This window comes from Typopeltis vanoorti, chromosome 13, assembly GCF_054136105.1.
Source record: "Typopeltis vanoorti isolate ZY-2024b chromosome 13, IOZ_Tvanoo_1.0, whole genome shotgun sequence".
In the NCBI taxonomy this organism is placed as follows: Eukaryota; Metazoa; Arthropoda; class Arachnida; order Uropygi; family Thelyphonidae; genus Typopeltis; species Typopeltis vanoorti.
The window spans coordinates 101,332,751-101,349,672 of record NC_143561.1 but is presented as its reverse complement, the minus strand read 5'-3'; the positions used below and the strand labels follow the sequence as shown (position 1 = coordinate 101,349,672).

The 16,922-nt window shown below is 35.2% G+C and overlaps 1 protein-coding gene across 2 annotated transcripts in view; it reads right to left on the bottom strand.

The window, feature by feature from the left end:
• SK (small conductance calcium-activated potassium channel) overlaps nucleotides 1-16,922 on the bottom strand; it is a 384,830-nt gene that overhangs the window by 14,244 nt on the left and 353,664 nt on the right. For both annotated transcript variants that reach the window (XM_090402307.1, XM_090402305.1), the window contains exons 5-6: nucleotides 13,862-13,997; nucleotides 1,153-1,263 (exon numbers count right to left, since the gene is read on the bottom strand). In XM_090402307.1, coding sequence (XP_090258433.1) covers nucleotides 1,153-1,263; nucleotides 13,862-13,997 — 247 coding nt within the window. The remainder of the gene's footprint in view (nucleotides 1-1,152; nucleotides 1,264-13,861; nucleotides 13,998-16,922) is intronic.

The window sequence follows — 16,922 nt, the reverse complement described above, 5'->3', positions numbered from 1 at the left end:
TACTATCTGAACAGGTTTTTCTAAATTAAAAATGGGATGGTCGCCAGCGATATCTGCCAGAAAAGTTTTGGCAGGAAGCACTTTGTGACAGAGTTCATATATCATTATCCAACTTACAGATGTCACATTTCTGTGACATGCCAATGAAAACGACCCACAATGCTTTGAATCCTTTTACGAAACATCAAGAGATTGTATCTTTGACAATTTCCACCTTGTATCTAAAATAAGTTAGCAACTAAGCCAAAAAAAAAAAAAGCAAGCGCACAATATAAGATGTAATGATAATGTAGGATTTATATTATCAAAAATAACTGAAAAATTTTAAAAATCGTAAATAATCATCTTATATGCATTTTCGTGGTTTTTCTCATTTGTTATTTCGTAATAATATCCATAAATATAAATGCTGAATTGGCAACGCATGCGCAGTAGCAGCTTCAGATGGAATATGTTGTGAATATATTGTTATCACGGTTTGGTTGATTTCAGCGCGTGACAAGCAAGTAAAAAAAAAAAAAAGTTAACTTGCTATTTTGCATAATCTTTTATTTTGGTGTAAACTTCGTGAGATTCTTTTGAACTTTCTATTGGCAATTATGATTTTTAATAATTTCAATCAAAGCGTTATTTTTTGAATTTTAGAAAATACAGAATGTTAAGAATTTAGTAATTTTACGATCTACTAGACCAAACGCTAATTTCAACCGAACAGAATTTTTTTTAAATCCCAAGTTTTAGTAAAGCTCTCGAGATTATTAATATATAAATATCTTTTTTTATATATTTATCGCTGACATTTTTCTTTCTAATACAGATTCTCTTGTGTAGGATAGATGCCAAGTGTGTTTGAAAACTTTGGAAAGGTAGCCGAGCTTGAATTTTATCGACAGATCTCGGAAGGCAACTTGCCAAGAATGTCAAATATTTTTTTTTAATAGCAAAATTATTAAAGAAAAAAAATATAGCTGTTAAAAATCGTTACTCACTGAGTTACGTTTTCTTTCGTTCTCTCTTTTTTTTTTTAATTTGTAATACACCCCTGTTGTATTAATGGGCTGTAAAGTCTGCCGCAATTTATATTTCTTACGACGCCATAATGTCTTTCATAATTAGGAGCTTATTTCAGAAATGAGCAGACATCGTACTTACCCTTTTTGTTAACTGTGTGTCCATCATGAAGTTGTGGACGTGTTTCTCGGCTCTTGTAAGTTCTAATTTCCTGGCTATGACAGCAACTACAAGTGCTGTACAACCTGCGCCCTGGAATAAGTAATAACAAATACTTTAGTACAAGTACTAGTTAGCCAGTGCACGCTACAACATAATAAAATTCATAATATATGTTTTATGAAGGAGGACCATAAATGATTGAGAATTAGGGATATATTTTTGAAGCGCTTTATTGGACTTGGTTCTTTAAATCTGTGGATATAAAAGTTGAATACGATGCAGGCATTGTTATAGCTACCATTTAAAAACTAGCTAGTAATATACATATACATAACTATATTTCTCAAAAGCATAACTTTTAACAAAAGTATAAGTTATTGACAATTGACATTTATGTCTTTAGGGGTGAAGCAAGAGGCTTTTCATATTCCCTGTTATCTGTTGTGGTTACACAGTGAGGATAAAATTTGTGAGCAGTTTGCTCGCCCTGAATGGGCATGGAGATTATGCATCGCTATAGGAGGTTAATATAGCTTTTGGTCTTCTATATTTGAATATGTCCTTTGCCTCGTATGCTGCAGCTTGCTGAACCAAATCGTTGGGGTGTATGGACGTCTTTAGGAAAAACTTAGATGCTAAGGATTGTAGGAAAGAGAAAATATAGGGAATATTTTTATCTCTATGAAGTTGATTGTTTCTAACATACCATGGGGCGTTAAGAATCATTCTCAGGCATTTGTTCTGTACGTTGTATTTTGATAATGTTAGTATTAGAGGTGGGGCTCCAGGCTGAAGAGGCATAGGTGATTATAGGACGAATCGTCATCTGGTATAGCTGCAATTTGATTCTGTTGCTGAGCTTGTTATTTCTATTAATTAGCGGATAGATCTGAGCGATGGCTTTAGATGCCTTTGCGCACGTAGACTTGATGTGTTGGTTGAAAGATAACTTTTTGTTGAGAATTACACCCAGGTAATTTGTTTCTGTCTGCCAGGGAATTTTAGTATTGAATAGTAACAAATCTCCTGCAGGAGATATTGGCCTTTTCGAGAAAAGAATGGCTGAGCTTTTTTGGGGGGTTGACTTCCAATCTCCATTTGGAGAACCCTCCAGCTTTAGAAGGTTTTCTTGAAGCTTCCTGGTAATGAAATGGGTTCTGAGAGATCTGGTTAGTATTGCTGTATCGTCTGCATACAGGGTCAAAATGGAAGACATCGGATTGTGTGGGATGTCCGACATGTATATAGAAAACAGCAATGGAGCCAGTAGAGATCCCTGCGGCAATCCAGAAAAGATATGGCGCTGGGATGAGGTAGAACCGTTGATTTTGACTTCCATTGATCTATTCTGAGTACAAGTTATTCAAAGACTGAAAAACAATAATATCAGAACATCTTGTGATTATTTAAAGGTGTGTAATTTATTCACATATTTGTTTTTGTAAATTTCAAATATTTAAAATTATAGTTTTAAGTAAAATATAGGTTGCAATATTTATTTATAAGTAAAATAAAATATTATTAAGTGGTTTAAAAGTAGTAATAATATATATTCACACACTACTCTAAACCATTCACTTCGAAATAATAATGTAATATAAATAGCACAGCTTTTTCTTTTCTACTAGTGTATCATTTTTTAAACGTATAATATAGCAGAAAAGAAAAAGCTAAGCTATTTATATTACACTTCAGAATTTTTTAAATAGTTTTTAAATTTTTATAAATAATAATAATAATAAATTAGTTTTATTTTAATATTAATAATAAATAATGTTTTTAAATATAATTTATATGAAAATTCAGAATTTTTAAATAGTTTAAATGTTTTAACATGTTGCATATTAACATATTAGGCCCTCTTACGTACAGATTTCAAAAATAACTGTAAAATTAACGCTCTTGACTGTAAATTCACGAAGCCACCGCTAGGTGGCGTACACGGACGAGTGCTCAGTGTTTACTGATTGTATAGAAGCAATGTATTGCTTTTTTCAAATAGCTGGATATCAGATTATTTATTTCCTTCTGATATTTACATATTTACATATTCAAAATGTCACTAAAAGAGACTGACTAGATAAGACAACCATAGTTCAGAACGGAAAACTGATCATTACACAAATTTCGTCCAAAGAAAACACATACACAAGCAAACAAACACGACGGTGCAATGGTCAGCTAATGTATTGTTTGAAAGTTTGTTTGAATAACATTTCTACATCGCATTCAGATACCAGACGTGTTCAGCTAGCATTGATTATACATTAGGAACTCGATATTAAACCACACTCAAGGAAACCATGTAGTTTGTTAGTAAAACTAGATTCAGTTAAAAGTATGCACTGAAAAATAAGCATTAAAGCATTATTGATAATATGAGCAGAAATTAGCATTATTTTTTACTAAGTATTGTTAAAAAAATCAGCATTGTTGTCTTTGTTGTTCATATCAGAGATGTAATCAACATTTGTGTCTCGATTGTTTCTATTAAAGATAAAATCATCATTGTTGTTCTGAATAACAATGCTTTTGTTGACTTATTTAATTAATTTATTTAGTGACTTATTTATCCATGCTTAGATAAACAAACAAAATTGCTCATTTTTCAATAAAGAAACCTCAACTCTCTTCATTCTGGAATAAACAGCAATAATATATATATAAATATATATTATTGCTGTTAAATAAACAAAATTTTGATAAATAAACAAAAAAAAACACTTTTTATTTACACAGAAAAATTAAACAAATGTTTCTACTTGAAAATAAATGACATATTTTGTTTACATCATTCAAAAATGTCTATTTCAATATATTTCAGAAAGGAACGTTTTGTAATCCAGGAACCAATTAAATTACATTTAGTGCGCATGCCCAATGAAACTGCTAGAGAACATGTATAAAACTCGAATCTTAAGCAGTTCTTTATGTAGAATTATCATTATAGCTGCAAATCTGTGAATTGTTTAAAAACGAGTTTTTTTTTTTTGGAGATCGTATTTCTTTTGGCAGATGTGACCCTGATGGAGTATTAAACTCATCGCTCTTTCAATTCGATGAAAAGATGAGTACCCAGATGTGACAGAATAAGAGAATCTATTTTAGACTTGATATTAAGAGGTGTGTGTGTGTGTGTGTGTGTGTGTGTGTGCAATTCCCTTGAAAAGCAGGGAGATAATCTTACTTTCATATGCGAAGGGGAGTTACTGTTAGAGTGAAGGAGAATCGATGGAGTAATTCCTTTATCTCGCATCACCAGGGTTACTTTTTTTTTTTTTTTATCTCCCCTAATGCTATCAGCGAGAGTTACTGGTAAAAACAGTTTTTCTGTGCGTGACGAGATATTACCTCCCTCAAGGCTATTTCCTCGTTATAATCTCGCTCTCAGTACCCCACATGGAGATATTTATGATAAGGCAATAAATAAATTGTGACAAAAATGAAGGGAAGAAAAAACGTGTATCTACAACCCTTCAAAACGTCTCACCCACCCCTGTACTTGAACCCTAAAGACGTCAAGAAGATACGGAAATTTTGTACTTCACTTAGTCATAATCATTATATATTATTTAACAATGAACAGCTGACACAAATTTTATATATCCTGTTTAGTGGATAAGAAAAAGGTGTATCGATTTATACATATTATTTAAATCAAATTTCTAAGCAATTTAATTATTTCTTCTAAAATAGCAATGTAACTAACATATTATTTAAGAATTCATTTTAAAATTCTATGATAACTTGTAATCTTAAAAAAAAAAAAAACTGAATAAACCTTTCATTTTTTTATGTCTTTTATGATTAAAATATGATACCCAAGGAAACATATACTCAGAACAGGCTAATACTCGTAGAATCGAAAATAAAATAATAGAAAAATACTAGGCTAATAAAATCTTTTCCAGTTGTATCGTAACACCTTCTACTAAGTTATTTCCTTTTTCTTATAATCTCGCTCTCAGTACCCTGCATGAAGATATTTAGAATAAGGCAAATTATGACAAATAAAGAGAAGAAAAACGTGTACCGGAAAAGTTTCAATCAACAGCTCTTCAAAGCGTTCCCCCCCCTCCATTCATAACCCACTCTAGCACTGGAATCCTAATTTAATTTAAAACAGAGACAGTGATAGTTTATTAGTCTCTGTTTCCCCTGAATTATAATATTCCTTCTATGTTTAAGCATTTTACGTTTCTCCAAGTATTATTTGTTGATGTAAGAATTAATGTTACTATTTTTACTGGCAATACATTTGAAATTAATATGAACTACATCTCTAATATCATTCTTTGCTAGCAGTTGTGATATCCTATACATCGGCAGTGAATTATACGATTATTGTAAATATTTTGTCATTAGTGGGCGATAAAGGGATGCATTACGTTACATAGTCTTTAAATTAATTTAGCGAATAATTAAAAATTAATACTTAACTAATATGATATTTAAATTTTTAATTTTGAAAATTTGAAATTTTTAAAAAATTATTTAATTCAATATAAAATATTAAATACACTTTTAATATATCTATATCATATTATTATAATTAAAATATAACAATAGGTGGTTCAACGTTTGATGTATATAATGTATATATGATATATAATGTGAGACAAGCCAAAAGTCCTTTTTTAGGATTTCCAGGGTATTAACAAATGGCAATGCTGTAGCCAATGAAGTTTTAACTGAGGCTCGGCTATTGCCGTTACCCAGCCATGAATAGAGCTTTTTAGCTCAACAATACTCCATCCACACAGATTTTATTCATTCTGATGACGGGATAAAGAGTCAAGGACTCAGTCCATCACCCAGTTCTTTTAAGAACTGGTTCAACGTTTACGTGTATTTATTATTAGTCTCGCGTTTTTGATTAGTGTGATGATATTTATAGGTAAGCTTTCTTCGCTTTGACTATTTTTGTGGTTACACATTGGTTAGCTGGTAGACTCTTGCGTGAGTCTAAGGGATTTGTCAATAGATCCTCCTAGGTCGACAGGAATATTCCTTCATTGTACACAAGGATGGAGAATGTAAAAGATATTAAGTACGTCATTCAACATTTAAACAAAGATATGTTACTTGACATGCTCAAATTCATTCTGAAGAAATTTGAAATGGAATATCCTGGTTGCTTGAATCTCTTCACTCAAGTAAATGACACCGAAGACGATCATGTGGACACCGAAGGGGACTTTGCACCTGTTCCACCTACAAAGACTCCCCAACAGTTTGATTGTTCGCAGGAAGAACAATCTAATAAAAGACGCAGAACATCGGAAGATATAACAACTCACGAAAATCAAGTCACCCAAGATAGAAAAGAAAAGATCCCTCCAGTTATCCTTCGAGATAAAGATAAATGGACCTCAGTCTCAAGATCACTAGGGGAACAAAATATCAATTTCTCCTGGGCAAGAAATACTGACGAGGGTGAAAAGATTCATCCTACCACTGTCACAGATTATCGCAAGATGACGAAAATGCTGGACAACTCTAAATTGCCCTTCCACACATTTAGGCTAGCAAGCGAGAAGAACCTAAAAGTGGTTCTAAGAGGGGATGACTGAGGGCATCACAACTGATGAGATCACAGCTTACCTCATCAGTCAAGGATTGACCCCAATCAAAGTCAGTAGAATGTTGAGGTCAGATAAAACACCAATGCCACTGGTGTTGGTCGAAATCTCCAACACACAATAAAGAATCTATGAAGTTACCGACATTTGTAAGCTTAAAATTGCAACCGAACCTATAAGGAAGAAGGCATCGGCAGGGCAGTGCCAGAGGTTCGGGCATGCACAAAAACTCTACAGATGCCTAAAATGCGGTGAGGGTCACCATACTAACTCCTGCGCCAAGCCCAGATCCACACCTGCCTGCTGTGCCAATTGTAGAGGACCACATCCCTCTAATCCCACGTCCCACATCCCTCTACAAGGGATGCCTTTTCTATCCAAAAAAACCGTGGATCAACAAGAACGAACCACGCTCCTCCAAGCAATGAAACAAACAACGAAACAGGTCGCTCTCCAGATCATGGTACCTCACATTCGGCAACTCAGGAATGCACTCGGTCTTCATCCATGTCCAAGTCATATGCGGAAGCGGTAAGAACTCAGACTCCTTCATCGCAAGAGCAAATAAGCTCCAAACTCACATCAGCTCTAACCTCTTCACTTGCAACAATGCTGCACGAATTCAGCAAAGCAAGCGCCTCACCATCTTCCAGAAAGAGATTTTATCTAGAAACCCAATCCATATTAACAGCTCTCTATAATATTTAAAAATTTTAAACCGAATTCTCTCATGATAACAGCATGGAATGCCAACGGCTTAACAAATAAAATTCTTGAGCTGCAAGAATTCGCAAAGAGATACAATCCAGACATAATCTTGATCAGTGAATCCCACCTCAGACCATCAAACAACCCAAGACTAAGAGGTTATATTCTGTATAGGACAGACAGACTTAACCCTAGTGGAGGCGGCACAGCTATTTTTATTAAAAATTATTTGAGCCACAATGCATTGACCATCCCCCAAACTCTAAACCTTGAAGTGACAGATGTAGAGGTGCACCCTATTAACGCAGGCATACTCAAAATCTACACAGCGTACAATCCTCCCAGCATTCCACTATTGACAGCAGACGTAGACTCCATCCACGGCTCCATAATTATAGCAGGAGACCTCAATTCCAAACATACGGCTTGGTTCAGTTCGTCAATCAACTCCAAAGGCCGTATCTTATTCAACTACACGTCACCACTCAACCCATCAATAGTAGCTGAACCCACCCACTACAGCCCATCAAGAAGTTCTGATGTATTAGACATAGTTATCCTCAGAAACATCAAATATCAATACCAGCTGGAGACATTAGAAGAGCTTAACTCAGATCATAATCCCATCCTGCTCAAGCTAGGACTTCAAGATCAGCTTTCTCACCATCATTCTTTCTTACCATGGGACAAGCTCTCTAAGGTTCTCCCAGTCCACATCGGTCCACCCCCTGTCATTCGTAAAAAAGAAGACATAGACCAAGCTGTAAGCAATTTAACTAGGCAAATCAACACATCAATAGCATCAGTCACTCAAACCACTGTCTTCTACGCTTCCAATTGGATCCCAGAAGAGATAATGGACCTGATTAGGGCCAAAAACAAGGCCAGAAAGCGATATCACAACACTAGAGCCCCGCAGGACAAAACAACCTGAACAGAGAGGTTCGAGAAGCCCTCCAGATACACAGGATTTCCAAATGGGAATACAAACTCATGGAAATCAACCCAAAAAATAACTCCATGTGGAAATTTGTAAAATCTCTTCGTACCAAAAGACAACCCCTTCCCCCTTTGAAGACCAATCTTGGAATTGCACACTCAGATGAAGAAAAAGTAGAAGCCTTAATTGACAATCTGGAAAATCAGTGCAGCCCATCTCATGTAAACTTAAATATCAATCTCATTTACAATGTTCATCGTAAAGTTAGAAAAGCATTAAGACAACCTAAGGATGACTCAGAAACCATCACCTCCACATCTCCAACAGAAATAATCAATATCGTTTCCCATCTGAAAAACAAAAAGGCTCCCTTCCCCGACGGCATTACCAATAGAATAATAAAGCTATTCCCACGGAAAGCTTTAATTAATCTAGTTAATATTACCAATTCCATTTTAAGATTCCAGTACTTTCCCACAGATTGGAAAATAGCTGACATTATACCTCTGAAAAAGCCTGGTAATAACCACAACTTCCCCAAAGCTACAGGCCCATCAGTCTTCTTTCCTGCCTCGGCAAAGTAACAGAAAAGGTCATCCTATCAAGACTACAATCAGCAGTGGACCAACAGAAAATAATCCCAAATGAGCAATTTGGGTTTCGCAAAGCTCACAACACAGTACAACAAATTCACCGACTAACAGAACATATCGCTCATGGTTTTAACTAGCACCTTCACACTGCTGCTGTATTTTTAGATGTTGCCAAGGCCTTTGATAAGGGCTGGCATTAAGGCCTTATCTTTAAACTAATTGAAAACAATATCCCAATTAAACTAGTGAAACTCATATACTCAAACATTAGTGAAATATACATGCAAGTAAAACTCAACGGATTTGTGTCATCAAGGCGCAAAATTCTGGCTGGAGTACCTCAGGGCTCTTCTGGCCCACAATACTTTTCACAACTTACGTAGCAGGTATTCCTCTCAATTCAAGAACAACCACTACGGCCCTTTATGCCGACGACACCGCTATTCTAGCAAGGTCGCTCAGCCCTCACCAAGCAATCACCAGACTCCAAGGAAGTATCAGTGAGCTAGCAAACTGGTTCACCAACTGGAGGATTCAAGTGAACCCCCCCCCCCCCCCTCAAAAGCTCAGCCATGCTGTTTTCTAGGAGAAAGGTCTGCATTAAAGAAGACATCCTGCTCTCTGGTCATAAGATCCCATGGTAATCAGAGACCAAATATCTTGGGGTATTAATGGATAAGAAACTCCTTTTTAACATGCACATCAATCTCATTGGCTCCAAATCTTCCAAAGTACAGCTCTACCCACTGATCAACCGCAAGAGCAAATTGAACCTACATAATAAATTGCTTCTTTACCGGATGGTAATACGCCCAGTCATTACCTATGCCTCACCAACATGGAGTCACACTTCAAGATCAAACATTTCAACATTGCAGAGAATCCAAAATAAATGCCTTAGGATGATCCTAGATGCACCATGGTTCATCAGAAATTCACAGAGAAACTGATCTTACAAGCTGTCAATTACAATGAAGCTGATTACTACAAACACAAAAGACCGAAGGCTATTCTTCTCTCAACTGATAATAGCTAACACAACTTCCCCCAGAGGGCGAGCTTAATTGCTCACAAATCTCCCTTTCCCAAACAACTCGCGTTACAGATAAAGGAAATATGAAAAGCACTAGTGCTTCACCCATCCCGTCAGTAACGTTAATGGTAAAAATGGTGGTGGTTCCTACACTAGAACGAGGCTTGGCTTACAGTTTTATATATATGTGATGTATGGGGATATTCGTAGCATCGTTTTTATGACCTTTTAAACTCAGATTTTATTAGTTTTGTCATTTAGTCTAATTTCATTTGATTCTATTGTAGAGGCTGCGAAGGCCAACATCGATCCGGTCCTGAGCCCTTTTAGGGCGGGATCTCCCAGGACAGATCTCCCCAATTTGTTCACTTGTTTTTCCGTTGATTAGGTTTTTCAGGCTTTTATGCTACATATTTATTACAATACTATATATACACTTATTTAATCGATGCTGACAGTATTATATACCAATGTTTAATTTTTGCAATGCATCATCTTTAACTTACATCTTCGACTGCTGTATTATTATATAATACGAGTTATATTTAATGATGGACATGTCGGAAAGTGCGCCCCCGTCTGTCAGTATACATTGTTATTACAGATGTGATGAATTGTAACTGGGTTGCTTGTGTTTAAGTCTGTGAAAGAGAAAGAAGATAAATGGTTACTACGTTTTCCCCAGGAATTTAACTTCACACTATAACTAGAGAATTATCAATCAATATAGTCTGTCTAGTAGTATGTGTGTGTGTGGGGGGGGAGAGAAACTTGATGACAGACTTGATGTGCGCTGGAACGTGTCGTATTCCACAGTTCAGTCTGGTTTGTGTCAAAAACGAAAGGATGGGGAAAAAACGTCCAATTCATCACTACGGTTGATCTCTGTAATATCCAGTGAGAGAATTTGCGCCTCTACAAAAAAAAAAAAAAAAAAAAAAATGTTCAGTCGGTAGTAAAAAAACAACTACGGAGCCAATTTTAAAGCATTTTTGAAGGTCATAAGGACTTGCAGAGAAAGACACGGTTGGATGGTTTATATCAAGTTCCATTCTCTGTCTCTCTCTCTCTCTCATACACAGTCACAGAATTTGGTATATCGTATTCCAGGACTGGAATAAGAAGGGTTTTCTATTTTTATGTTTTATTTTTCAATGGAAGGCTCTCTCTCTCTCTCTCTCTCTCTCTCTCTCTCTCTCTCTCTCTCTCTATATATATATATATATATATATATATATATATATATATATATATATATATATATATATATATATATATATATATATACTCTCTCTCTCTCTCCTCTCTCTCTCTCACTCTCTCTCTCTCTCTCTCTATCTCTCTCTCTCTCTCTCTCTCTCTCTCTCTCTCTCTCTCTCTCTCTATATATATATATATATATATATATATAAAATTTAATTCTGTGAAAAAAAAATAAAGATATCCTAATATCTTAAATTAAATAGTGTTGTAACGAGCCATTTATAATCTCACCGACTATCCCCTCCCCATTAAGAATTGAACTCCATACTATAACAAGTGGATTATCAATCAATATCATTTGTGTGTGGTAGCGTGGGTAAGAAGAAAAGATAGAGTCTGCCATAGAGAAGTAGATAAAAACGGCAGGATATTGCGTCCTTTGACTAAGGTTCGATTGTCTTCATCAAGAGAGAAATCTTTATTTGGTCTGTTTCAATTGTAGGTGAGTTAGCGATGTCATATCAATGTGACAGGGCTTTTTTTCCGAAAACTCCGGCATTCCATCCAGCATACAGGCAAATCGGCCAGAGAGTACACACGCAATTAAGAGAAAAAATACAGTTAGGGTAGTTTGATGTAGCTGAGCAGTTTGTTTAGCTCTGTGTTGTGTAGAGTGAACTACCCGGATGAGTTCATGGACAGTACGAGGTTCAGGTAATAATAATAATTTCTAATACTGAATATGTTGCATTGTCAGATGTAATATTACAGATGTGACTTTCTCAGATGTGACTATCCATTGCATTTTCTGCGTGAACTAATCATTTAAATAAATCTTTTAGTTCAGTATTTGTGTTCGGTATTGCTGACATACATTATTGGTGAAATAAATATTGGGAGAGCACTAGATTCAGAGAAATTTAAATTACACGCCAACTTACTAATGTGGGCTTTCCATTGTCCCCAGTTACATCCTATTGGGCCTCCTGCATGGTCTTACAAGTAATCATCTGAGTGTGTACACCAGAAGAAAAAGCTCCAACTCCTCCTCCTATTCTGCCAAACTTTACAGTTGGGATAATACACTCTAGTATAAGGAGTTCTTCAAGCAATCGATACACTCAGTCGATCCAATCGCCAAAGAGTATAATGTAGTGACGGACTTCTAACGTTACATAGACCAGTCACGATGATCTTTACACTAGTGTAGTCTGTACTGTTGATCTCTATGCTCATCTACCCATCGACAGAAACCAAGACAGTGCAGCTCTTTACTTAGTGTCATATTGTTAATCCTGAATACTTATAGATTCTATTCCACTCTATAAACAGAAGCTCCGTGGTTCAGTCAGTATCGACGATGCTCTTTGGGTGGGCTTTTCAAATGAAAGTTAGTAAACCAGTGTCAAAAGGAGGTGGTAGGGCTTCCCTTCAGGAAAACTCGTTTTTCTTTTTCTGTTCTGCTTTTTTTTTTTTAATTATCATCCCGAATAGCATGCAAACTGACTAGAAGAGCACACAATTTGACATAATACGCTGGACCCAGTTGTTTCGGCCTTAAATACGAAACAACCATTCTATAAACTCTTGTTGTTCGTTTACTCATTGAACTGCCAAGATTTTCGTACTATTTTTTTTTTTTTTTTGGTCCATTGGTGTCAACGTTTTGTGCATTTCTTGGTTGAGGTGTATCCTTGACATTTCCTCAGATCACGTGGCCTATACTCGAGATTTTGTCGAGCAGTCATTCATAGATGTCAACAATCGCTAGATCACTAATATAGCACCACACTGATAGCATCTATTGCACTCCGTAACTTTTTCGTATATGAGAAATGTGAACTTTTATGTAGTCTGTTTGCCTTAGATAACGACATAATGATAAAAATATGAATACATTCTGAAATACCGACATGCCGCATTTTTGAATACAGTATTTGATGTCTACGTTGACATCTAAACCCGCAAACAATTGCATTTATTCACAGCATTTATTAGCTGTGAATTAATATTCATTTCAAGAAATACAACAGAAGAATGAATCCAGCGTCACACTCGTGCCTTGCAAATATTTGTGTAATATTTGCAATTATAATACACGCAACGAATAAAATTATTATTATACATAATTAGAAAAATTATTTTGCACAAGAGCGATCCCTGCGGCGAAAATTTCAGTTATAATAATGCAAAATATCAAGAGAGATACAAATATTCACTTTATTATTATTATTTCACGATTCAAAACAACTCTGTTTGGTGTTCATTCGACATCTTTCCTTCGACTTTGTAACCATCGATTGAAGTTGTCGAACTCGGCGTGGTCGTGTCTCAATGATTTGGACGTAAAGCCCCTGAGTAGACATCAGTCAATAATCGATAGCTACCTCAGGACCGTAGCATCTAATAACATGGAATTGCTCTGACTTGCTTCACTCAAACGCTGTATTTGGGGTTCACGTCACATCAACCAATCACAACCATTACGTTGTGCCCTCACTACAATCCACATATTCTATAATCTAGAGAATTATTGTTCTGAATAAAATAGTCCCTAGGCTGAAATCATATAAAGGTTCTACTATCGGGGAATTTTTTTTTTTTTCTCATAGAGTTATTCTTTACTTACCATTAATCCTGTACTAACAGCAATTCCCCGCCCGCAATATGTGTTAGGCACTATATCACCGTAGCCAACAGACAAAAAAGTGATGGCTGTCAGCCACATCGTATTGAGAAGATTGGCATGTTCGTCATCATGGTACCTGAAACATAAAAGGCCACGTTTACATTGCAACTCTTGTAAACTATTTTTTAAATTCATTTAAACAAAGATGGCTTTTAATAATGATTTTGACTTTGTAGGCTATCCAGTTAAATTATGATTTTAGACTTTGAATTTTTATTTTAATTTTTCTAAAGCTTTTCAAATAATTCTAAACACTTATAGAGATCATTTAAAATGTAATTTATTTTAGACACTTAATAAGTTAAATTTAAAATCAGAGCTCTAAAATCGTCTTAAATATGTAGACACCATATACTTTTATGTTTATAGTTATATAAGTTAAGTTGGGCGATCTTTCGTTATCGTCTAGGCATCTTTTTAGGACTTCCAGGGTAACAAATGGCAATGCTGTATCCAATGAAGTTTTAACTGAGGCTCGGCTATTGCCGTTACCCAGCCATGACTAGAGCTTTTTAGCTCGATAACACCCCATCCACACAGATTTTCTTCATTCAGATGACGGGATAAAGAGTCAAGGACTCAGTCCATCGCCCAATTCTTTTAATTACTTCGGGATTCGCAAATTTTTAGAGAGGACTTTAATTAAATACATATATATGAGAGGCTCTGCTTGGGGTAGGTTTTTGCCTGTCTCTGAGTAGAACCACCGCTGAGATCATGGTTCTGTCTGGTGATGGGATGAGCCTGTCATTGAGTGGAACAAAGCTAAGTTGGGCGATCTTTTACAGAGGACTTTACTTAAATACACCTCTGATCACTACTTTGAGGTTTTTCTCTGACCCAAGTGAAAATGTGTGGTACTGAATGCCTCTGGCATTCAATTCGCCTGTTAATCTTCGATAATCCATCACTGTCCTAGGTTGAATTTTGATACCATCTATGACATTCTTCGCATGGCTATATGAGATCTGTAGATCCTTAGCGACACCCATCTTTGTTTTTCGCGTAGAATAATCGGAAATATCCTTTCTCTAGTGGAGGGAGGAGAGTCCGGAACAGGACCACCTTCATCCATTCCATCCGCTTTGGGTGGTTCAGAGGATGCAGTTTTGGGCGAGCGCGGACCTCCTGATATTCACTGTGGTCTACAAGGGGATTGTCATTAGCTGTTGTTGCTAGTTCGCTGACGCTGTTTTGGAGGATGCTGGGAAGAAGTTCTGACAGTTGAGGGTCATCTGTATCTACTTCTTTTATCTGGTGAATTACGACTTTTCTTGGCCATTAAGTTCGTCGTATGGCGTATCCATGGTTAAGCTTAGACTTTGTTCTGCGGAGCAGAACATGCCTTGTCCTTATCGCAGTAGTAAATAGACAGTTGCTTATACAGTGTATGAAACAACATGGCGATTCTAACGGCGGTAGTCCTACCAATTATAATAGGTTTAAATTATAATAGGTTTATATTTAAGTTTCATTTCATAAAATACTAGCTCTAGTAGGTTTATATGAACATGAATATTCAACGGTTTATTTTTGTGTTTGTGTAATCAAAACATTTTGTATTGCCATTCCAATTTGAATATGGAAATACCCGACCATGGGCGATGTTTTGAATCAAGTTTTGTTCTCTGAGGTAATTCTTCCGTCTATGTGGTTTTTGATTTCAAGAGCACTATTTGTTTGTTGTACTATGTGAGGATTTTGTTTTTTCCCCCCATCATTTTCTTTTCAACCAATATATTAATCAATTTTAATTGTTAGCCTTGGTAGGCTTTCATTTTAAATTATAATTTCTATCCTTGGACTAATACTTTTACGTGTAAATTATAAAAAATTACTTTTGGGCTATGATTATCACAAAAATTAATCTTAAAAGATTATTTAAAATTCTTTTTTTCGGGATATTCAATTCTATCATACGTATTTTAAACGCAGAAAAAAAATCAATTTCACAGGTAGATTTATTTATTTATTTTAATAGTTTTGTTGAGCTAATAGTTTTTAAGTTAATCTTAAACAATCTTAATCTTAAACATGTCTAATTGTTGACAATCATGTCAACAATTAGATATGAATTATATGTAACTTTCGAGTGAAATTATTTGGTAGATTTCATACAGTGTGAAAGAAATCTCATTGTTAAAACTTGCCTGCTAAAGGTTTCATTGTTGTAATCATTTTCAAGCCTTATTGGACAGGTAAAATTCTTCGAAATAATTTGCGCATGCGCAGTAACGAAAATGCACGCTGAATTGGGTAAAAATATTCCTAGTATTAAAATAACTTTTGCAGTTGGATAATATTCCATTTGAGATGAATGCTTTAGGAAATAATTGCATCGAATGTACACATACGGTACGATAGGATGCATTTGAATTATTAGAACATTCTTGTGCATAATTAAACGAGAACTGTGATACAGTAAATTGAATTCAAATCACTCGAGTGTATATAATGTACATTTGATTGAAAGAACCAATTTCGATCTGTTTTCCCTCATGCAAGTTATTTCTTTTTATTAAATAATGTAAACCATAAGACAAATGATAATTTTCAGAACACTGAACAGACATTCAATAATGAAAATTTGCAAACACTTGACGTATTATTATAAGCGCCTGACTTGATTTCCTGCTCATTTTAAGTGGGAGTTAAAAAAAAAAAAAGGTGAAAATTCAGTGTGTTGCAAAATATGGAAATAAAAAGTGCTTGTTTCATTACGTAATGCTAAATATTTTTATAACTGTAAAGGAGAAAACTATACTAAAACTAAACAAAATCAATAACTAATAAACTAAATTAATAACCACATTTTGCGCATTTAAGTCAAAACATTTTACCTCAAGAAAACCACATCATCAGTCGAATATTTCTCTTGCAGGATATAACATTTTAAAACAAAATTTACAAACTGTTTGAAGGATACGAATATTTAGTATAAAGGCTAATCTTTTAATCATCATTTTAGCATAAAAAAATAGAGTTTCATCATTCCCCGAAA